General features: G+C 45.0%; 1 protein-coding gene across 1 annotated transcript in view; it reads left to right on the top strand.

The window, feature by feature from the left end:
* The first annotated feature begins 3182 nt into the window (after positions 1-3182).
* Positions 3183-23834, top strand: part of PSAT1 (phosphoserine aminotransferase 1) — a 44055-nt gene continuing 23403 nt past the window's right edge. Inside the window, exons 1-7 of the mRNA XM_063913830.1 lie at positions 3183-3557; positions 6019-6079; positions 6173-6242; positions 7684-7889; positions 14413-14585; positions 15382-15551; positions 22861-22989. Coding sequence (XP_063769900.1) covers positions 3498-3557; positions 6019-6079; positions 6173-6242; positions 7684-7889; positions 14413-14585; positions 15382-15551; positions 22861-22989 — 869 coding nt within the window. The 5' untranslated portion in view covers positions 3183-3497. The remainder of the gene's footprint in view (positions 3558-6018; positions 6080-6172; positions 6243-7683; positions 7890-14412; positions 14586-15381; positions 15552-22860; positions 22990-23834) is intronic.

Genomic DNA, 23834 nt, shown 5'->3' with positions numbered 1-23834 from the left:
CGGCTGGAAATACAGTGCATCCAGAATGTATTCACAGCGCTTCACTTTTCCCACATATTGTTATGTTACAGCCTTATTCCAAAATGGAATAAATTCATTTTTCCCTTAAAATTCTACACACAATACCCCATAATGACAACGTGAAAAGTTTTTTTACATTTTTGCACATTTATTAAAAATAAAATAAAACAAGAAATCATATGTACATAAGTATTCACAGCCTTTGCCATAAAGCTAAAAAATTGAGCTCAGGTGCATCTTGTTTCCACTGATCATCCTTGAGATGTTCCTACAGCTTAATTGGAGTCCACCTGTGGTAAATTCAGTTGATTGGACATGATTTGGAAAGGCACACATTTGTCTATATAAGGTCCCACACTTGACAGTGCATGTCTGAGCACAAACCAAGCATGAAGTCAAAGGAATTGTCTGTAGACCTCCCAGACAGGATTGTCTCGAGGCACAAATCTGGGGAAGGGTACAGAAAAATATCTGCTGCTTTGAAGGTCCCAATGAGCACAGTGGCCTCCATCAACCATAAATGGAAGAAGTTCGGAACCACCAGGACTCTTCTTAGAGCTGGCTGGCCGTCTAAACTGAGTGATCGGGGGAGAAGGGCCCTAGTCAGGGAGGTGACCAAGAACCCGATGGTCACTCTGCCAGAGCTACAACATTCCTCTTTGGACAAGGAGAACCTTCCAGAAGGACAACCATCTCTGCAGCAATCCACCAATCAGGCCTGTATGGTAGAGTGGCCAGACGGAAGCCACTACTTAGTAAAAAGCACATGGAGTTTGCCAAAATGCACCTGAAGGACTCTCAGACCATGAGATTGAACTCTTTGGCGTGAATGCCAGGCGTCATGTTTGGAGGAAAGCAGGCACCGCTGATCACCAGGCCAATACCATCCCTACAGTGAAGCATGGTGGTGGCAGCATCATGCTGTGGGGATGTTTTTTAGCAGCAGGAATTGGGAGACTAGTCAGGAAAGAGGGAAAGATAAATGCAGCAATGTACAGAGACATCCTGGATGAAAACCTGCTCCAGAGCTGTCTTGACCTCAGACTGGGGAGATGGTTCATCTTTCAGAAGGACAACAATCCTAAGCACACAGCCAAGATATCGAAGGAGTGGCTTCAGGACAACTCTGTGAATGTCCTTGAGTGGCCCAGCCAGAGCCCAGACTTGAATCCGATTGAACATCTCTGGAGAGATCTGAAAATGGCTGTGCACCTACGCTTCCCATCCAACCTGATTGAGCTTGAGAGGTGCTGCAAAGAGGAATGGGCGAAACTGCCCAAAGATAGTTGTACCAAGTTTGTGGCATCATATTCAAAAAGACTTGAGGCTGTAACTGCTGTCAAAGGTGCATCAACAAAGTATTGAGCAAAGGCTGTGAATACTTATGTACATGTGATTTCTTAGTTTTTTATTTGTAATAAATTTGCAAAAATCTCAAAAAACTTTTTTCATGTTGTCATTATGGGGTATTGTGTGTAGAATTTTGAGGGAAATATGAATGTATTCCATTTTGGAATAAGGCTGTAACATAACATAATGTGGAAAAAGTGAAGCACTGGGAATACTTTCCGGATGTCCAACCTATTAGCCTTGTAGAAGAGACCGTAGTCTGCAAACTTCACAGCACTGCAGTCTATCCGTTTGTCATTAAGGGCAGACTGCTGATTTAGATTTTAAATGTGTGAGATTAGCATTAATACTTGCCTTGTTCAGACATGCAGAGCTGTGGCTTTGTGTTCATCCAAATGACTCCTCCTTTTGAAAGTGTCTACACAGCAGTGTTTCCCAACCTCAGTCCTCAACGCACGCTAACAGTCCAGGGTTTAAGGCTATCCATGATTGATCACAGATTGTTACATCAAAATTACTGAGGCACAAATTAAAGGTTCTATGTAATGAGCCTTGGAGAGAGATAAAGTGGAGATAAAGTACCAGCCAATCAGCTCCTAACTGCCATGTTACAGGCTGTGGCCCCTAGATATGATCCTCCGTTATGGGGGAAAATCGTCATCAGCGCACGTTATGTGCACTGATACCGCTTCTCCCCAAAGTATGACTGTGATGTGTGGCAAGTGTGGCATTATCGGCGCCGATATCTGTAAGATAGTGCCCTGATCTTCAGGGCAATGTAAGAACGGTCAGTGCAACTGCGGATGTGGGCTGTGCACAGATGATCTTGCGATAGTAGTAAGATATTGCACATGTGCACTGGAGCCAGTTGAGGGAGTGACAGAACGCATCAGCGCTAGGCCTCTGTAAAGAGGCGAAGCAGGAAGACTTATACTGGCATGATCCATGCCAGAATAATACTCTCTCTCCCCCCCCCCCCCCTTCCTTGAGTTTCAAAAATGACGGGTGTCTGGTGGCTGGTACTTTATTTCCATCCACTTTATCTCTCTCCAAGGCTTAGTACATAATAGGGTTGGACATTGACCATCGATGATTATAAATAATTGATGGTCTATGACCGATTGTAACTACTTTTACTATCGATGGGGAGAACCAGTAGGTTTCCCACCATCGATGTTACAGAGCAACCAAATGTATTTGTTTTTCCAAGGTGTCAGGACCCGGAGCATAGCCCAACCCCTGACACCCAAAGCCCTGCCCCCTAGCTTTGATTGGCCCACAGCTTGTCGTACACTAAAGCACCTGTGCCCATTGGTGGGTGAAACCATCAATAGTTCCATTGCAGATGGGTTTCACACCATCAAGTTTATCCATCAAGGGTATAACCGATGGTAGCCATCGATGGTTAACCGACCGATGGCCATCCCTAGTTCACAGACCCCTTGGCCACCTGTGTTCAGGTATCGCTTTCATTCATTAAAGACTTTCTGTGTGTTTTGAGGACTGAGGTTGGACCTAGCCACTGCCTTTGCAGGTTTTGCGTGTGTAATCTAGCAGAAATCTATGTACAAATCTCATCACCCACATAACGTGTCATACATGGGAGCACACTCTCCTAGCAGCAGCAATGAGGCTGATGTGATGATGTGCTGCTGCTCAGGTGTAAATGATGATGATGAAAGCACACGCAGCCGCAGGGCGGCGGACGTATACAGTACATACACATTACATGTGTCAGGTGAGGAGTGCGCGACCCCGCCCCCTGCACATGTAGCCGCTGCTGGATGGTGCAATCCGCACTCAGCCTTGCTGCATCTGCACAGTGATCACGCGCCGAGCTCGTGGACCGCCCGCCAATCAGATGCCGCGGTCTCAGCGTTTGGCGAATCAAAGAACAACATCAGAAATCTCCATGTGAAATCGACCAATGAAAAGAGCCTCTCCGCTGGATAGTTACAGAGTTAGGTTGCGGGGATGTGAAGCCCGTTTCAGACATCATTGTGCAGCAGCAGAAGATCATCACTCATACTGCGTGCAGCCATCCTGTCCTCCTGCACACTGCGTCCTGTCACCCGGCATCCTCCTTATAATTATCAGTTCCCATCTCACCCTCCTGAGCTGCGATCATGGACATCATCAGGCAAGTCCTCAATTTTGGTGCTGGACCAGCCAAGCTCCCTCCCTCGGTAAGTATTGCTGTAATAGTAGCTGCCAGTAATGGCAAATAGTCGTGTGTGTGTGTGTGTGTGTGTGTGTGTGTATATATATATATACTGCCAGATCTTGTGCCCATGTTCTATATACAGGAGCATTAGTATAAGCGCTTGGTGCAGTGAGCTCCAGGTGCTGCACCAAGCTTCAGTGTAAGTGCTGTGCTATATAGTATTGCCATGGTTATATGTAGTCCTGCTCTTCTCTGTAGGACTCATGTTGGTGACCAGTGAATTGCCGTGCTACAATGGGTAGTGGGTGCGACACTGCTATTGGGGGTGCTACATAGAACAGTGCTTTATATTCCCCTAGTTGTCTGATATGGGGGCTTCCTCTTCTGCTGCTCTAGAATATGGCTCCGTTACACCTGGCGTCTCGGGTAACAAATACTAAAGCAGTCACAGAGATGCACTGTAGCCTCACTCCCTGCAGTATGTGGTTGCCAGGTGCTGAACATGATGTAACTAGGCTGTGCACAGAGGGCGCTTACTCTTGTGGCAACAGTTGCTACTTGTATAAACCTGTAAATAGATTCATGCCCAACTACAGCTATAAAAAATACTGCTGATGGTGTGATCTGATGGCATGCCTGCGCGCTGTTCTTATGTATGGTGTACTCATTTAGATAATTGTATTGCAAAATGCATAGGTCTTACAAGTAAAATCTGCTCCTGCGCAGTCTCTTAATAAGAAATTGATTTACAGGATATTCAGGGAAATACACTATTTTGCATGGTAATTGGCTACGTAATAAAGAGAAGGGTGCAAGCGTTTACGGTTTTGTTTTTTTTAATCGAAAAAATTTATAGTTCATGAAATGGTTGTTGCATAGTAATACAGCAGGGATGAGATGACCTGCAAAAAAATAAATAAATAAACAAATATATACACACACACATACACACACACACACACACACACACACACACACACACACACACTGTATCTAGTATTAAGACGCCTTGAGTGCAGCTAAAATATATAGGGAAACACTGACCCTTTGTGGGGATAAATCAGATTCATTGGTGTATTAATTCCCCCAAAAATACAAATAAATAATGGAATAGAGTGAAAGATTTCCAGGATCTCCTCCTATGATGTTGATAATTGGAGCATGCAGTAATTGTGCTGCTCTGCTGATGTGGATCTGTGCAGGAAAATATTGCATCAGCTGTCGCCCTCTGACCAATCAAAGGAGGAGCACAACAAAGGGGCGTGCTACCATCTAATTCACATGCCTCTGCATACTTGTCACATTTGTGGAATAACAGTTTCTATGACAAGGCTGTAACTTCAGTATTGTTTTACATATTTTTACAGCTATGATTTCAGAATTGAAATTAAAGTTGATCACCAATTATTATTTTTATTTTATCCTGTGACAAGCAATTTCTTTCTAATCCGATAAGGCTGGTACCATATGTGTTTTGCTACTCTACTTTTTTGACTACTATCTTTACTGCAGTATTTTTGAGGTACACTTAGGGGTCAATCCAAATAGGAGTGGGCTTGTTTCATTAATCTCTCATACGATGCAGGAATGCGTACACCCGATAAATGCAAGATCCAATTACAAAGGCTTATTCACGGTACATGCGGCAAGATTGCTCGATTTTTCTACAAAATGCAATGGTTTGGTTTGCGTGACCGCCGGTCACCTTACCGACGCTAGGATCCCAGCAACGAGATGGCCGGGGGGGAGGCAAGCGCAACAAGCCTACAGTAGGTGTCCAACATCATTTAACCCATTATTGATTTGATAAAATTCATCTAAAAACTGACAAGTCTCTAATAGACAAATTATGCAAGTTAAACCCCTCCAAGTACATGATAATTAGTTAGGAGGGGTGTACCAGTGGTTCTGCACTGTTTCCTGTCATTTTTTCCCTTTTAAAACAACTTTTTTTTCCCCCTACGTTTTCACCTGCTCAGGGGGTTGTGCACACAACAATGCAAATTTCATGTAGAAAAACAATGAGTTTGGAATTGGATTGCAAATGTAATTTGCATTGAGAATGGCTCACAGGACCCAACGCGCACCTAATTGGATTGACTCATTTAATTTAAGCCTACAGAGTAAAAAAATCCAGTCTTGTAGAGAGAACCATTTTATTGTACAGCCAGTCATTATTAAACAGTGGGGACGTCTATGCTGACCTCTTTTAAACTTTTGACTGTTCCTGGAAATCGGGGGTAGTGGGCAAACTGTGCCATGAATGTAGAATTTAGGAGACCGCAAGTTAAATATAGGAGTACAATTTAAGAAGCTAGAGGGTTTCACCAGTCATGATGTAGCCCAATATAAAAAAAAAAGTGAATGGTCATATACTTAAGGCAAACAATTATCTTAACATTAGTTTGGCTTTTGAAGATGAGTTTGTAAACGTTTATCATTTTATTAAATTCTCAACCCTTTTTTTTTTTTTTATTGTGCAGGTTTTGCTGGAAGCACAGAAGGAATTGGTTGACTACAAAGGGCTTGGCATTAGTGTTCTTGGTATGTAGAGTGCTTCTAAATGAAATAGACTGCTATAGAACATCTAACATAATTAACAAACCAATATCCCACTTGGTTTTTCTCTTTTAATAGAAATGAGCCACAGGTCATCTGATTTCACAAAGATTTTGAACACTACAGAGATTTGCTTGCGAGAGTTGCTGTAAGTTATTATTGGTGTATTATGGTTAAACAGCCTTCTGTGGAAAATGTTGTAAGTTGATTAAACTTTAGCAAACAATATTTGTACATTTATGCATGTCACAATATAACTATTTACTTAAATCCCATTCTCTTATAAAGGGTACTAAATATAAACAAATATAAATGTGCAAGGCCTGGGTAAAATGTTTAGTTAAGATGATTATACAGTCTGTTCCATATTAAAATGTACTGTATGTCAATATTAGATTGATTTGTGTATGACAGAGGTTCTCAAACGTGGTCTTCAAGGCACCCAAACAGTCCTGGTTTTAAGTAATATCAATGGTTCCGCACAGATGGTTTCATCAAACTGACTGAGGTACTAATTAATTCACCTGTGGCCAAGCATGGATATACTTAAAACTTGGACCGTTGGGGTGACTTGAGGACCGCATTTGAGAACCTCTGGTCTATGACCTATTTAAAACTTTGATGGGAAGTTGGAATAGATCCAATGCACATAAGGTCTAATGGCACAGAGCCTGTCATCTACATTGGATGTCGGTTTACAGTCCCATCAGTGTTGTAAAGTTCTATTGCGCAATCTTCTGCTGACGGTATATAACCAAGGTTCTCAAATGCGGTCCTCAATAGTTCAGCACAGATGGTTACATCAAATTGACTGAGTTACTAATTAACGCACCTGTGGCCAAGCATAGATATACTTGAACCTGGACCATTGGGGTGCATTGAGGACCGAATTTGAGAACCTCTGGTATATAAGCTTCATAGCATAGAAATACCATCAAACATAGCCCGCATCTCCCAGAACAATTGGCTCCGTCCTCGTGTGCATAATGAATGCCCAGTTGAATAAAGTAGATGTTGAAATAAAATGAAATTTAGCCCAGGTTAATTAAGTTAGGAGATACTAGGAAACATTGGTGCAGTTTATCATGTTTGAAATGGAATAGTGTAAAGGTGCGTACACACTTAGACGATATTGCTTGGATCTGACCGGTTCAGAACTGTATCTTCTAATGTGTATATACAAAATGTTACTCCCGCGGGTCGACTGCAACATTGTCCGTAGGGCGATAACGCAGACGAAGGCCAGGCTGCCAAATGCACCATGGCCGTCCATGTCGGACCGTCACTACCGACATTGGCAAGTGTGTATGCACTGATGCCGGGTCCCGTTGTAAATGATGTCTTATCGACAGCACATCCTACTGATGTATGTGTATATAGCCTTAGGAGCGTGAGTGAGCTGGCATAGTATATTTTTTTCTGCAGTATCTGGTGTGCCTTGCAGACAAGTTTTTTCTATTTTTTTTTATGACTTTTTTTTATTTATTTTTAAAACATATAGTGAAGTTGATTGTAAGAAAGAAGTGTTCATCTAAAATAGTTAGGAATGACAAATTATATTAATATGTACATTTTTATTTTTTCATCAGGGACATCCCAGAAAACTATAAAGTGCTTTTTCTTCAAGGTGGTGGAAGTGGACAATTTAGCGCTGTTCCTCTTAATCTTATTGGTTTAAAGGAAGCAAAACATGCAGACTATGTAGTTACTGGTGCTTGGTCATCAAAAGCAGCCAAAGAGGCAGAAAAGTATGGAAAAGTAAATATTGTCCATCCAAAGCTTGGAAGTTATACAGGTAAGCCAAAACATTCAATATCAATTCATGAGAGAATGTTTCTTTTACTGTCTAAAGATGACCGCACATGCAGCAACTTTTTCTTTCCAAGTATATTGCCTTTCTGTAAAATCACAGCACTATGCTTTTTTTTTTTTTTTTTTTTGTCTTTATTTTTAATTGAATTAAATTTCAAAATTTGCAATTGCGTTACACACATTACAATTTTGGTCTGACAAAAGAGAAGAACTTGCAGTGCATTTGGAATGGAGGATTGTGCGAAGATGTCTAGATATTCACCATACAATCGGCTTCAGTCCAGTCTTTTTAAGATTAAAAATGTTCCACCAAAAGGGATTTGCTTGGGTTGGTATCGGGATGCAGAGGCCCACTATTGGTTGCGGTTGGATTACAAGGTGGGCCACTGGTGAAATGGTCTGAAAATATAATAGGGGGGCTTGACACTCTACCTCAGGATGAGATCCTGACTCTACTGCATCATATCCAGGATGCTGCAAATTTCATGAGTGAGGTGATCAAAGAAATAGGCCTCCTCAATGCCCATACCACTGCGATGGCCGTTTTGGCTCGCAAAGTTCTGTAGCTGCGACAGTTCCAAGAGGAGTGTGGAAAATCTTCCCTTTGAAGGGGATGCCTTGTTTGGGGAAGAACTGAACAAGTGGATTTCTCGAGCAACGGCAGGTAAGTCTATCTGCCGTGCCTATCTGACTTCCCTATCCTGGGCCCCCTCTGCAGTCCTTTCATGTGGCCAGATTTAGAGGCAGAGCCAGGGGTGCCTTAAATGCAGCTGGAGGAAACCGAGGTAAACCCCGTAAACCAGTGGTTGCTGGGTCTCTGGACCAGGCCTCCGGATCCTCATCCGCTAAGCCTTACACGTGATGGTTGGCCCCAGCTGTATGGGGACTTTCAAGTGGGTGCTCTGCTTCAACACTTCGCCCATGTGTGGGCAGAATCCTGCCAGGATCATTGGGTGAGGGACCTCATATCCCAGGGTTACCGGTTGGAATACCAAGCACTCCCTTCTCACAGATTCTTCAGGTCAGGCTTACCAGCTTCACCAGTAGCAAGAGTTACCTTGCAGAACACCATTCAGAAACTACGACAAACAAGTTATATTTTCCGGTACCTCCTTTGTTGCACAAGGGATTTTATTCAAGTCTATTCGTGGTACCAAAACCGGACGGTTTGGTATGGCCGATCTTGAATCTCAAATCTCTGAACCCGTATCTTCGGGTGTTCAGGTTCAAGATGGAATCTCTAAGGGCGGTGGTCTCAGGTCCTGAAGAAGAGGAGTTCCTGGTATCCCTGGATGTAAAGGATGCCTATCTACACACCCCGATATGGCCCCCTCATCAGACTTATCTCAGATTCGCTATACTGGACCACTACTTCCAGTTTCAGGCCTTACTCTTTGGTCTTTCCACAGCTCCAAGGGTATTCACAAAAATCATGGTGGAGATGATGCTGTAACTCCGCATGATGGGAGTCGACATAGTCCCCTACGTGGACAATCTCTTGATAAAAGCGGTGTCCAGGGAGAGTCTGAACAGCATTGACTTGGCTACTCGACTTCTTACAGAACATGGGTGGATCCTAAATTTCCAGAAGTCTCTCACCTGGAACCATCACAGAATTCAGTTCCTGGGAATGATACTGGACACTGTCTCAAAAGGTATTCCTCCCCAAGGACAAGGCATTGACTATCCAGGCTATGGTCCGCTCGGTGCTCAGACCCCACAATATCTCCGTTCACCTTTGCATCCGCTTACTGGGAAAGATGGTGGCCTCCGAGGCAATCCAGTACGGCAGATTCCATGCCCGTCCGTTCCAGCTAGATCTGCTGGACAAGTGGTCTAGTTCTCGCCTGCACATGCAAATCTCCCTGTTATGGTGGCTACAAGTCTCTCACCTTGTGGAGGGTCGGAGTTTCAATGCCCAGTCTTGGACTCTGCTGACAACGGAGGCCAGCCTCCGGGGCTGGGGGGCAGTGACCCAAGGGGCTCGGTTCCTGGGAATGTGGTCGAGTCAGGAATCCTCGCTCCCGATAAACGTTCTGGAGCTTGGGGCAATTTACAATTCTCTTCTACATGCCCTCCTATCTTCTCTGATAATTAGGCCATACAAGTACAGTGGGAAAATGCCACGGCTGTGGCGTACATAAACCGACAGGGAGGAACAAGAAGCAGGGCCGCAATGCGAGAGGTGTCGAGGATACTCCTCTGGACGGAAACCAACGCAAGGGCCATATCCATTCCAGGAGTTGACAACATCCATCCGGGGAATGGGATCCCGCCTCAGTGCTTCGTGTTTCCTGCTTACCTGGCTGTAAGTTCTTTGTTGGGTCTGCTGTTGCTATCCCTATTACTGTTCGTGTTTAACATTGCTATCCTTGGTTTGGTTAGCGTGGCTATCCTTTTTGTTCTGGTTAGCGCGACTATCCGGTCTTACTGGTGTGTGTTGGTTCGTTACCTCACCACTGTTATCTGTTTTCCTTCTCTCACAGTATGTCCGTCTCCTCGGGCACAGTTTTCCTAGACTGAGTCTGGTGGAGGGGCATAGAGGGGAGGAGCCAGCACACACTGAACATTTCTTAAAGTGCCAGGCTCCAATGGACCCGATCTATACCCATGGTACTAATCCATCCCAGTATCCCCTACGGACTACGAGAACAGGAGAAAGGAGTTACCGGTAGGTATCAAATTCCTATTATTTTTGTGTGTGTGTGGGTTTTTTTTTTTTTTTTTAATGCCAGCCTGCAACTGGTCACACTGGACAAGGGCTGCACACTGCAGCACAAGTTTTTAAATTTTAATTTTTTTTATTTTTTATATATATATATATATATATATATATATATATATATATATATATATATATATATATATATATATATATAATATATAAAAATTTTTTTTTTTCTTTCCCCTACTGTTTACTGAGCAATCAGCATCTGGTAGTCCAATAGGAAGCCAGCACTGATGCTCGATGTGTGGCTTCGGCGGGACCCCTGGCACAATTTCTTCACTACATCCAGATCACTGGGGGACAGGTAAGACTGGTAACCTGCATATAGCACAGTCTTTTTACCACTGGCCTAGGGAGAGGGCCAGCGGCACTGACGTGCTTTCTGACCATTAAGTGTTCCCTGCGGCCGTACTAGATCACCAAGGCTGTAATGTACACTGGTGCTGGGTAAACGGGCAGGCCAGGAGAACCGGTGGTGAAGTTCAGCTTAGGGGAGGTCAGTGCTTCCCCAGCGGCCCCTCCTCCAGCCCAGAGCGCAATTCCACAGTGGTCTTCCCACCCTGGGCTGCTTCTCCCTCATCCTCCTCCACAGAGAGACGCTGGGCAGCCATTATCTGAGCTCTGCAGGTCTTCAGGAGCAGTGGGCAGAATCTCCATGTATATCTCTACCACATCGCAGGTTATAAAAAAAAGCTGCATCCTACAAAGCCTCTTCTACAGAGCAGGGTAGATTATATTTTATTCTGCATTGTATGTGACTTATGCTAGTACTGCTGCATGTGTTCAATCTCTGTCTCATACTGCTTTCCCTTTCTCTCTTTAAATAACCCTTGAAAACTGGTGCATTTGAGGTTATATTTGCCACACTGTACTGTATATTGTAATTTGTGTGTGCACCTTGTCACATACTACTGTTTTCACGCTGCACATTGCCACAATTGTGTGTTTGTTAGACATAGCAGAATTACTGTGTACAAAGCTAAGACCAAGCAGTCGGGGGCTTCTACAATGGTAGCATGTAAGACCTGTAACACTGAGGTTTTACCTCAGGAATTGTCACTGGATGGTCAGTGCACAACCTGTATGGTGACTCTCAGCTCCTCCAGCACTTGTACAAGTACCCCCATGGGCATCTTTTATTTATTTATTTATTAACAGATTCTTTTATAGCGCAGCAAATTCCGTTGCGCTTTGCAATTTGAAATAACAATAACAAACTGGGTGATAACAAACAGTCATAGAGGTAGGAAGACCCTGCTTACAACCTATAGGGAAATAGCACCTTTCCTTGTGTACACATGCCTATCTATTGCATAGTTGTTCGCCAGATTGCAAAGGTTCTTGGAGGGCTGTATGATATGGTCATACAGCAATGATGAACCGTGTTCGAGAGGAAGGGAAAGTTAAGACATATGAGGATATGTGTGGACTGTACAGAGTGGATGCAATTTGATAGGAAGGTTTATGTTTTACCACATTGCTGACCATATTGCTACATCATCTGTGGTTTCACCTATGGGTATACCACAATCACTGCAGTTCTCAATGGCTCCCTCTATGGGATTTCCACATTCATTACAGCCTGTTTATCAGGTAATTACAGCCCCACCCGTCCCTACAACATGGTTGGACTTAATCTCTAGTTCTGTACAGAGCTTGGCTGCTTCCTTGGCTGTTTTTCAAAACATGATGCAGGGTCAAGGTGTATTGCCTGCACCCTCTACTTCTAAGCGGCCTCTGCCTTCTTCAGTCTACCCCCGTCTCTGACTCAGACAAATCATTAGTTACTGCCGAGCAAGCTGAAGTTTCAGACGCTGAAACCCTCTCGGGACGAGGAGGCCCCACCTAAGTTTTATGTTTCTGCATTAATTAGGGCTGTGAAGTTGTCACTTCAGCTTGAGGATGCTGAACCAGCCCCTACTACTAAAGATCCTCTGCGTAAATGGCAGAAGGTAGTTTTAGCAGAGTTTCCTCACTCGGACCACTTCAAAAAAGCCATGAGCGAGGCAAGGAAAACTCCTTAAATTTACGGTCCCTAAGAAGCTCAGCTTCTTTTATCAGCTACCATCAGCTGATTGTACGAAATGCGAGACTCCACCTACAGTGGATGCTCATGTGACACATTTAATTAAAAGTTCAATACTCCCTATCTCTACAGCATCTTCCCTTAGGGTTGTGCCGGATAGGCAGTTGGATAAATATGTATGTGCAATCCTGCATTGATGGCCTTGTGACCTTTTAATTAAATCAACCCCATAAAGTCTTTTGTGTTGAGCATATTATGGGGTATATTCAGTTGAAGTCGAAAGCTGCCGTCTGTCAAAGAAGTTAGTTTTCGACTTTTTTTTAGGTCGGAAAGGGTTCTGACCTATTCAATCTAAGGGTGGTAGTCATGTGACCGCCGGTCGGCTGACCGACAGTCACATGACCTCCTCCGTGAGCCTGACTGCTCACTATCCCGATGGTCGGCATGCCGACCAACAGGGACTATTTCCACTCGTGGGTGTCCACGACACCCATAGAGTGGGAATAGAACCGTCGCCACCGAGCCCGCAGCGTGGCGAGCGCAGCGAGCCCGCAAGGGGCTTGCTGCACTCGCCCCTCCCCGCCGGGATCCCGGCGTCGGTATGCTGCCAGGATCCCGGCGTCGGTAAGGTGACCAGCGGTCAGGAGACCGCCGGTCACCCATACTACACCCCAATCTAACCACGAATTATCAAGTCGAGGAATTTGACTTGTCAAAGCACGTGGATCGGCGGAATAGCTGTCAATCCACGTGCTTGTGTCAAACTGTTTTTGGTCCCCTTTTCGATCATCTCAATTCGACTTTAAAAAAAGTCTAAGTGAGTTGCGGGAGCAGAGACGGGGAGAGCCGCGGGCAGACTGGGAAGAGCAGACCCGGAGGATATGTCACTGCCGCCGCTCACAGCAGTGTCCACCCGGCTCCAGCAAGCGAGACCTCGCTTGCTGGAGCGGGGTTGATGCTGCCGTGATGCGGGAGCAGAGATGGGGGAGACTCGCGGACAGACGGAGAGCAGCGCTACAGCAGCGGGCAGCGTAGCCGGAGGATGTCACAGCCGCCGCTCACAGCAGCGTCCAACAAGCGAGAGCCGTGTGGACGCTGCCGTGAGCAGCGGCTGTGACATCCTCTGGCTACGCTGCTGTAGCGCTTCTCGCCCGCGCCCCCCCCCCCCCCCTCCCTTTTCCCCCCGTCTCAGCTCCTGTATCTCAATTCGACTTTTTTTATATTATATAATTTTTTTTTTTTTTTTTTTTTAGTACAGTTGGGCCTTTTTGTAAGATTTTTAAAACGACTTACTCTGGGACCATATGCATGACACATCTCAGATTTAGGACTCTTCTACATGTGTTAATTAACTGCAATTGATCACAAAATAGATAATGAAAAAAAAAAAAAAAACATGCAAGAAAAGAAATGTCCTAATGGCCTTTTATCTTAAAGCATCATGTATGTACATGTAATCTTTTACACTGGAGCAATAGATACATTTGCATGGATCAGTTACCTTTTTTAAATGACCTTATTTAATTAGATTAATTATTACATTTACTACAGTACATAAATACTAGAAAATGTTCTTAAAATTTTCACATTTTAGACATAACTATCTTATGTAAGATTCTAGAGCTAAATATATTTTTAACAAAAAAAAATATTTTTGAAGGTATGCCAGCAATTCAGTCATATTCATAACATGTAAATGAAAATTAATTATGAGATCTGGAATTAATTGAATATTTCCCCTGTTGTATTTAGAAATTCCTGATCCAAGCACGTGGAATCTTAGCCCGGAAGCTTCCTATGTGTACTATTGTGCTAATGAAACTGTGCATGGTGTGGAGTTCCAGCATATTCCTGATGTGAAGGGATCCGTGCTAGTTTGCGATATGTCTTCAAATTTCTTATCTAGGCCAATTGAGATTTCCAAGGTAGGTACAGGTTTTCTTTCAGTGCCTCGCATAATGTAGATCATAAGTTTACAGTAATACATATATCAAAAGTAAAATGGTTCTAGATGCCTGTGGACTATGGGCGTCTGCTTCTTGCTGGTAATGGTTGGCATGTTTAAGTGTAGTGACATTTTAGTAACTTTCACATACTGTACATCAAGAAATTACTTATTTAAATTTGTTTATAATTAGAAACGTTATTAAAGGTACAAAGTTAGTGTTGCTACCATTATAATTAGTTGGGGTATTTGCATCCTTTAACACAACACATCTCCTATACATAGTGGAGATAGTAACTTTGGAGCCGTGATTTATCTGGTACTTTGGATATTGATTAGCTCAATATCATGTTTAGATGACCGACAAACACACTAAGAAAAAAATAATACAATTAATTGGGAGCTGAACAGAAGGATTCTTTTTAATCCATCCAATGGAGGGTGATGTTTATTCAAGTGCCATACTGAAGAACAGGGGTAGGCAACCTGTGGCACTCCAGCTGCTGTGGAACTACATATCCCAGAAAGCCCTGCCACATTTTGACTGTAATGACATACTAAAACTGTCTCAAGGCGTGTTGGGGGCTGTAGTTCTACAGCAGCTGGAGTGCCAAAGGTTAGTCTACCCCTCCTGTAGTAAGTGGGGCATTAAATACTTGTGTACATGCTGTCATATAAACTGTAGTGATAAAGACTATGTAGAAATGTAGGTAAATGTTTGCTCTTATTTGCACAAAGCAACACTATATTTCCAGCATTTATTTTCTGCTTTCTAGTTTGGGCTTATTTTTGCCGGGGCTCAAAAGAACATTGGCTGTGCTGGCGTCACGGTAGTAATAGTGCGAGATGATCTATTGGGCTTTGCGCTGAGAGAATGCCCCACAGTCTTTGATTACAAAATCCAAGCAGGAAATGGCTCTTTGTATAATACTCCTCCGTGTTTCAGGTAGGCTCTGAATAACTGTAATTTTGTGTTTATTGCTCCTTCTGTGTCTTATATAACTTGTTAAACCAGCGTTTGGATGCAAGATGAATGGCCAGAGAATAAAAATATTCAGTGGTTTTTTTTTTTTTTTTTTTGTTTCCTCCTCAAGACTACATAAAGGCACGCAGAACTGTTGACAAGTAAAATGCTTAAAGGGGTTGGGTACGGGATGCAGTCAGGCAGTCAGAATATCGACACCAGCATCCTAACTGTTTGAAATCCCAACAGGGGTGCAGGAGGCAGCTAACCTTAATCTCCCTCCCCCCTAACCCTCCCTGCCCACAGCCTGACCCTAACCTCTCTAGGATACTTATGTTCTGGGTTCCTGGCTGTTGTGATGCTCGCGTTGGCATTCCAACAGGTGTTAGGATTTCAGCGTCGGCCTTCTGAGAGCCGAGATACCAACTACATCCCACTTAAAGAGTCGGAAAATAGTAAATATGTTTCTAATGACAAATGTTAGGTGAAAGTAGATGCAAAACGAGAGTGTCCTTATTTCATCGCCAAGTACCACCAGCCCGTATCAATGAACTTGAAGGATTGTGACCTATTCTTCAATGAGATGTTATGCCTGCTGACATATTGTAAATGTAGTTTAATAAGCTCTTAGCAGGGAAGTGTTTTTATATTATTGCCTTTAATTTATAGATTTCTGTAATTCCATGCCAACATCTCACCCTAGTGTAATTCAATTACTATGGCCCATTAGTCATCTCCTTCTAAGACCTCATCCTTTTCCGGCGTAGCTATCAAGACACCACAATACAGGTTGAGTATCCCTTATCCAAAATGCTTGGGACCAGAGGTATTTTGGATATCGGATTTTTTCGTATTTTGGAATAATTGCATACCATAATGAGATATCATGGCGATGGGACCTAAGTCTAAGCACAGAATGCATTTGTGTTTCATATACACCTTATACACACAGCCTGAAGTAAATTTTAGCCAATGTTTTTTATAACTTTGTGCATTAAACAAAGTGTGTCTACATTCACACAATTTATTTATGTTTCATATACACCTTATATACACAGCCTGAAGGTCATTTAATACAATATTTTTAATAACTTTGTGTATTAAACAAAGTTTGTGTACATTGAGCCATCAAAAAACAAAGGTTTCACTATTTCACTCTCACTCAAAGTCCGTATTTCGGAATATTTGGATATGGGATACTCTAATAAATATATATATATATATATATATATATATATATATATATATATATATATATATTCTCTACCTACCTTACTTATCCAAGAAACCACAATTATGTTGAAGCCTCTGAATTAAACGCCTCCAATGCTTTGTGTGTTTGGCAGTTACCTGTATCGCTGTAATCATCTGACTACTTATTTATCTGTTTTTATGTATGCATACACTTGTCTCTTTACACTTATCCAGAATGTTTTTTTGCTGTTAATTAGTACATCAGTATGCATATGACTCTTAGCAGTTAATATCCTTCACTTTTTTTTCTTTTTTTTTTTCACCTTTATCTAAATACTCAATGGGTTTTTATTTTCTCTGACCTCCTAGTGGATGCTGGGAACTCCGTAAGGACCATGGGGAATAGACGGGCTCCGCAGGAGACTGGGCACTGTAAAAGAAAGATTAGGTACTATCTGGTGTGCACTGGCTCCTCCCTCGATGCCCCTCCTCCAGACCTCAGTTAGAATCTGTGCCCGGCCAGAGCTGGATGCACCTAGTGGGCTCTCCTGAGCTTGCTAGAAAAAGTATTTTGTTAGGTTTTTTATTTTCAGTGAAATCTGCTGGCAACAGACTCACTGCTACGTGGGACTGAGGGGAGAGAAGCAAACCTACCTGCTTGCAGCTAGCTTGTGCTTCTTAGGCTACTGGACACCATTAGCTCCAGAGGGTTCGAACACAGGGCCTGACCTTGATCGTCCGTTCCCGGAGCCACGCCGCCGTCCCCCTTGCAGAGCCAGAAGACAGAAGAGAACGACGAAAACGGCGGCTGAAGACTCCTGTCTTCATTAAGGTTGCTCCCACTGCACACCACACACTCCGGTCACTGTAGGGTGCAGGGCGCTTGGGGGGGGGGGGGGGGGGGAGGTGCGCCCTGGGCAGCAATTATAATACCTATTGGCACAAATTATACACATAATACAGTCTGCACTGTATATGTGTGCAAACCCCCGCCATTAACTCACACAAAACGCGGGACAGAAGCCCGCCGCTGAGGGGGCGGGGCCTTCTTCCTCAGCACACCAGCGCCATTTTCCCTTCACAGCTCCGCTGGAAGCAGCTCCCCAGGCTCTCCCCTGCAGTATCTGGATACAAGAAGGGTAAAAAAGAGAGGGGGGGCACTTAAATTTAGGCGCAAATAAGATAAGTGTACATCCCTGTTATATAGTGCTGTGGTGTGTGCTGGCATACTCTCTCTCTGTCTCCCCAAAGGACTTTGTGGGGTCCTGTCCTCAGTCAGAGCATTCCCTGTGTGTGTGCGGTGTGTCGGTACGGCTGTGTCGACATGTTTGATGAGGAGGGTTACGTGGAGGCGGAGCAGGGGCAGATTAGTGTGGTGTCGCCCCCGACGGGGCCGACACCTGATTGGATGGATATGTGGAAGGTCTTAACCGACAGTGTCAACTCCTTACATAAAAGGTTCGATGACGCAGCAGCCTTGGGACAGCCGGGGTCTCAGCCCGCGCCTGCCCAGGCGACTCAGAGGCCGTCAGGGGCTCATAAACGTCCTCTGGCTCAGATGGTAGACACAGATGTCGACACGGAGTCTGACTCCAGTGTAGATGAGGATGAGACCAATGTACAGTCTACAAAGGCCATCCGATGCATGATTACTGCAATGAAAGATGTATTGCACATTTCTGACGTTAACCCGGTTACCACCAAGAGGAGTATTATGTTTGGGAAGAAAAAGCAGCCAGTGACTTTTCCCCCATCTGATGAATTAAATGATTTGTGTGAAGAAGCGTGGAGTTCCCCCTGATAAGAAACTAGTGATTTCTAAGAGGTTACTGATGGCGTACCGTTTCCCGCCAACGGATAGGTTACGTTTGGAAACATCCCCTAGGGTGGACAAGGCGCTCACACGCTTATCTAAAAGGGTGGCACTGCCGTCTCAGGATACGGCCGCCCTAAAGGAGCCTGCGGATAGAAAGCAGGAAGCTATCCTGAAGTCTGTGTATACACACTCTGGTACTCTACTGAGACCTGCTATTGCTTTAGCCTGGATGTGTAGTGCTGCAGCAGCATGGACTGATACCCTGTCAGACAACATTGATTCCCTCGACAGGGATACTATTTTGCTAACCATGGAACATATAAAAGACGTCGTCTTATATATGCGGGATGCCCAGAGGGACATTTGCCTGATGGCATCTAGAATTAATGCAATGTCCGTTTCTGCCAGGAGAGTATTATGGACTCTGCAGTGGACAGGTGATGCTGATTCTAAAAAACACATGGAGGTTTTGCCTTATAAGGGTGAGGAATTGTTTGGGGACGGTCTCTCGGACCTCGTATCCACAGCAACAGCTGGGAAGTCGACTTTTTTACCTCTGGTTCCCTCACAGCCCAAGAAAGCACCGTATTATCAAATGCAGTCCTTTCGGCCTCAGAAAGGCAAGCGGGTCAGAGGCGCATCCTTTCTGGCCAGAGGCAGGGGTAGAGGAAAGAAGCTGCACCAGGCAGCCAGTTCCCAGGAACAAAAATCCTCCCCTGCTTCCACTAAGTCCACCGCATGACGTTGGGGCTCCACTGGCGGAGCCAGGTGTGGAGGGGTCGCGTCTCCGAAACTTCAGCAACCAGTGGGTTCGCTCACAAGTGGATCTCTGGGCTGTACAAATTGTATCTCAGGGATACAAGCTGGAGTTCGAAGCGACTCCCCCTCGCCGTTACCTCAAATCAGCCTTGCCAGCTCCTCCCAGGGAAAGGGAGATAGTACTGGCGGCAATTCACAAGCTGTACCTCCAGCAGGTGATAATCAAGGTCCCCCTCCTTCAACAGGGAAGGGGTTACTATTCCACAATGTTTGTGGTACCGAAACCGGACGGTTCGGTGAGACCCATTCTAAATGTAAAATCCTTGAACACTTATATAAAGAAGTTCAAGTTCAAAATGGAATCGCTCAGGGCGGTTATTGCAAGCCTGGAAGAGGGGGATTTTATGGTGTCGCTGGACATCAAGGATGCTTACTTGCATGTCCCCATTTACCCACCTCACCAGGAGTACCTCAGGTTTGTGGTACAGGACTGTCATTACCAATTCCAGACGTTGCCGTTTGGTCTCTCCACGGCTCAGAGAATATTTACCAAGGTAATGGCCGAAATGATGATACTCCTTCGACGAAAGGGAGTTATAATTATCCCGTACTTGGACGATCTCCTCATAAAGGCGAGGTCCAAAGAGCAGTTGTTGGTAAGCGTAGCACTCTCTCAGGAAGTGTTGCAACAGCACGGCTGGATTCTGAATATCCCAAAGTCGCAGCTGATTCCTACGACGCGTCTGCTTTTCCTGGGAATGATTCTGGACACAGAACAGAAGAAGGTGTTTCTCCCGGAGGAGAAGGCCCAGGAATTGTCATCTCTGGTCAGGGACCTCCTGAAACCAAAACAGGTGTCGGTGCATCACTGCACGCGGGTCCTGGGAAAGATGGTGGCTTCTTACGAAGCAATTCCCTTCGGCAGGTTCCATGCAAGGATCTTTCAGTGGGATCAGTTGGACAAATGGTCCGGATCGCATCTTCAGATGCATCGGTTGATCACCCTGTCCCCAAGGGCCAGGGTGTCTCTGCTGTGGTGGCTGCAGAGTGCTCATCTTCTCGAGGGACGCAGGTTCGGCATACAGGACTGGGTCCTGGTGACCACGGATGCAAGCCTCCGAGGATGGGGGGCAGTCACTCAGGGAAGAAACTTCCAAGGACAATGGTCAAGTCTGGAGACTTCTCTACACATAAATATACTGGAACTAAGGGCCATCTACAACGCACTGAGTCAAGCAGAGCCCCTGCTTCAAAACCAATCAGTACTGATTCAGTCAGACAACATCACGGCGGTCGCCCATGTAAACCGCCAGGGCGGCACAAGAAGCAGGATGGCAATGGCAGAAGCCACAAGGATTCTTCGATGGGCGGAGAATCACGTGCTAGCACTGTCAGCAGTGTTCATTCCGGGAGTGGACAACTGGGAAGCAGAATTCCTCAGCAAGCACGACCTCCACCCGGGAGAGTGGGGACTTCATCAAGGAGTCTTCACACAGATTGTAAATCGTTGGGAACTGCCACAGGTGGACATGATGGCGTCCCGCCTCAACAAAAAGCTAAAAAAATATTGCGCCAGGTCACGGGACCCTCAGGCGATAGCTGTGGACGCACTAGTGACACCGTGGGTGTACCAGTCGGTTTATGTGTTCCGTCCTCTTCCTCTCATACCCAAGGTACTGAGGATAGTAAGAAAGAGAGGAGTAAGAACTATACTCATCGTTCCGGATTGGCCAAGAAGAACTTGGTACCCAGAACTACAAGAATGATCTCAGAGGACCCATGGCCTCTGCCTCTCAGACAGGACCTGTTACAGCAGGGGCCCTGTCTGTTCCAAGACTTACCGCGGCTGCGTTTGACGGCATGGCGGTTGAACGCCGGATCCTAACGGAAAAGGGCATTCCGGATGAAGTGATTCCTACGCTGATAAAAGCTAGGAAGGATGTGATGGCAAAGCATTATCACCGCATATGGCGGAAATATGTTGCTTGGTGTGAGGCCAGGAAGGCCCCAACAGAGGAATTCCAGCTGGGTCGATTTCTGCACTTCCTACAGTCAGGGGTGACTATGGGCCTAAAATTGGGGTCCATAAAGGTCCAGATTTCGGCCCTATCTATTTTCTTTCAAAAAGAACTGGCTTCACTGCCTGAAGTTCAGACGTTTGTTAAGGGAGTGCTGCATATTCAGCCCCCTTTTGTGCCTCCAGTGGCACCTTGGGATCTTAACATTGTGTTGGATTTCCTGAAATCACACTGGTTTGAGCCACTTAAGACCGTGGAGCTAAAGTATCTCACATGGAAGGTGGTCATGCTGTTGGCCTTAGCTTCAGCTAGGCGTGTGTCAGAATTGGCGGCTTTGTCATGTAAAAGCCCATATCTGATCTTTCATATGGACAGGGCAGAGTTGAGGACTCGTCCCCAATTTCTCCCTAAGGTGGTATCAGCGTTTCATTTGAACCAGCCTATTGTGGTGCCTGCGGCTACTCGGGACTTGGAGGACTCCAGGTTACTTGATGTAGTCAGGGCTTTGAAAATCTATGTAGCCAGGACGGCTGGAGTCAGGAAAACTGACTCTCTGTTTATCCTGCATGCACCCAACAAACTGGGTGCTCCGGCTTCAAAGCAAACTATTGCGCGCTGGATCTGTAACACGATTACCGCATCCTAAATCCGTAAAAGCCCATTCCACAAGGAAGGTGGGCTCTTCTTGGGCGGCTGCCCGAGGGGTCTCGGCTTTACAACTTTGCCGAGCTGCTACTTGGTCGGGTTCAAACACATTTGCTAAGTTCTACAAGTTTGATACCCTGGCTGAGGAGGACCTTGCCTTTGCTCATTAGGTGCTGCAGAGTCATCCGCACTCTCTCGCCCGTTTGGGAGCTTTGGTATAATCCCCATGGTCCTTACGGAGTTCCCAGCATCCACTAGGACGTCAGAGAAAATAGAATTACCGGTGAGTAAATTCCTATTTCTCGTAGTCCGTAGTGGATGCTTGGCGCCCGTCCCAAGTGCGGACTCTCTGCAATACATGTATATAGTTATTGCTTAACTAAAGGGTTATTGTTATGAGCCATCTGTTACTGAGGCTCAGTTGTTGTTTATACTGTTAACTGGGTATGGTTATCACAAGTTGTACAGTGTGATTGGTGTGGCTGGTATGAGTCTTACCCTGGATTCCAAATCCTTTCCTTGTTGTGTCAGCTCTTCCGGGCACAGTTTCCTTAACTGAGGTCTGGAGGAGGGGCATAGAGGGAGGAGCCAGTGCACACCAGATAGTACCTAATCTTTCTTTTAGAGTGCCCAGTCTCCTGCGGAGCCCGTCTATTACCCGTGGTCCTTACGGAGTTCCCAGCATCCACTACGGACTACAAGAAATAGAATTACCGGTGAGTAAATTCTTATTTTTTTTATGCTGTCCGAATACTAGAAGATATAATGCCAATGTGAAAAATATTCCATTGAAGTGTATGGAAAGCATTTTGTTGGAGTTGGAATGTGCAGTTAAATAGGTCATGCCATTGTCTTTCAGCATCTACATAATGGGCCTAGTGTTAGAATGGATCAAGAATAATGGAGGCGCATCGGCTATGGAAAAGCTGAGCATCATCAAATCGGAAATGATTTATAATATTATTGATAAATCGGATGGATTATTTGTGTAAGTCTGTAATTATTTACTGTTGTGTATTGAAGGTGGTAATGTACATTAAATGGAGCACAACTTACTTTGTGTTCTGTATGGTATACTGACGGCCGGCGCGCTGGCCAGCAGTATGCCGGCAGCGTGCTGAATGCTAGAAAGCCCCTTGCAGGCTCGCTGCGCTCGCCACAGGTGGTAATCTCCCTCTATGGGTGTCATGGACTCCCCCAGAGGGAGAATAGCCTGTGTTGACGGGATTCCGGTGTTAGCATTTCACCACTTGTCGGGATTCTGGCATCTGTATTGTGATCGCCGGGATCTCGACTGGCGGTATGTTGTTGATTATTATTATTATTATTATTACATTTTATTTATAAGGCGCCACATGTGTTTCGTTGCGCCGTACAAAGGACTGTACAGGGGACAAAACATTGCATTACAGTAAATAAATAACAGAAATAGAGTACAGGTAACAGAGCACCACACATTCTCAAGACCTAATACAGCTAAGATGTAAGTATTGAGGGAGTGATCATCGTACGACTAGAGGCTGGTGGCCATAGATGGAGATGAGCCTTTACTAGCAGGATAAAGATGGTCGTTGAGTAGGGGAGAGCTGTGAGTGAAATGTGTTGAGACGAGGGCTTAGATAACAAGAGGAAAGAGGGCCCTGCTCTGAAGAGCTAACAATCTAATGGGGAGGGGCGACAGACAGATGACAAGAGGTGCAGGCAAGTGGGAGGTAGCCTGATGGCAGTATGTAAGCAAAGCTGAGATGTTCACGGCATGAGGCAGGGGGGTGGAGGCGCGGCTTCAGCACTGGGTTATGCATCGGGAGGGTATGCTTTGATGAATAGGTGGGT

The sequence above is a fragment of the Pseudophryne corroboree genome, chromosome 1 (assembly GCF_028390025.1).
Source record: "Pseudophryne corroboree isolate aPseCor3 chromosome 1, aPseCor3.hap2, whole genome shotgun sequence".
NCBI classification, from domain to species: Eukaryota; Metazoa; Chordata; class Amphibia; order Anura; family Myobatrachidae; genus Pseudophryne; species Pseudophryne corroboree.
Note: the sequence above shows the minus strand (reverse complement) of the source record. Positions and strands in the feature narration are given on the sequence as shown.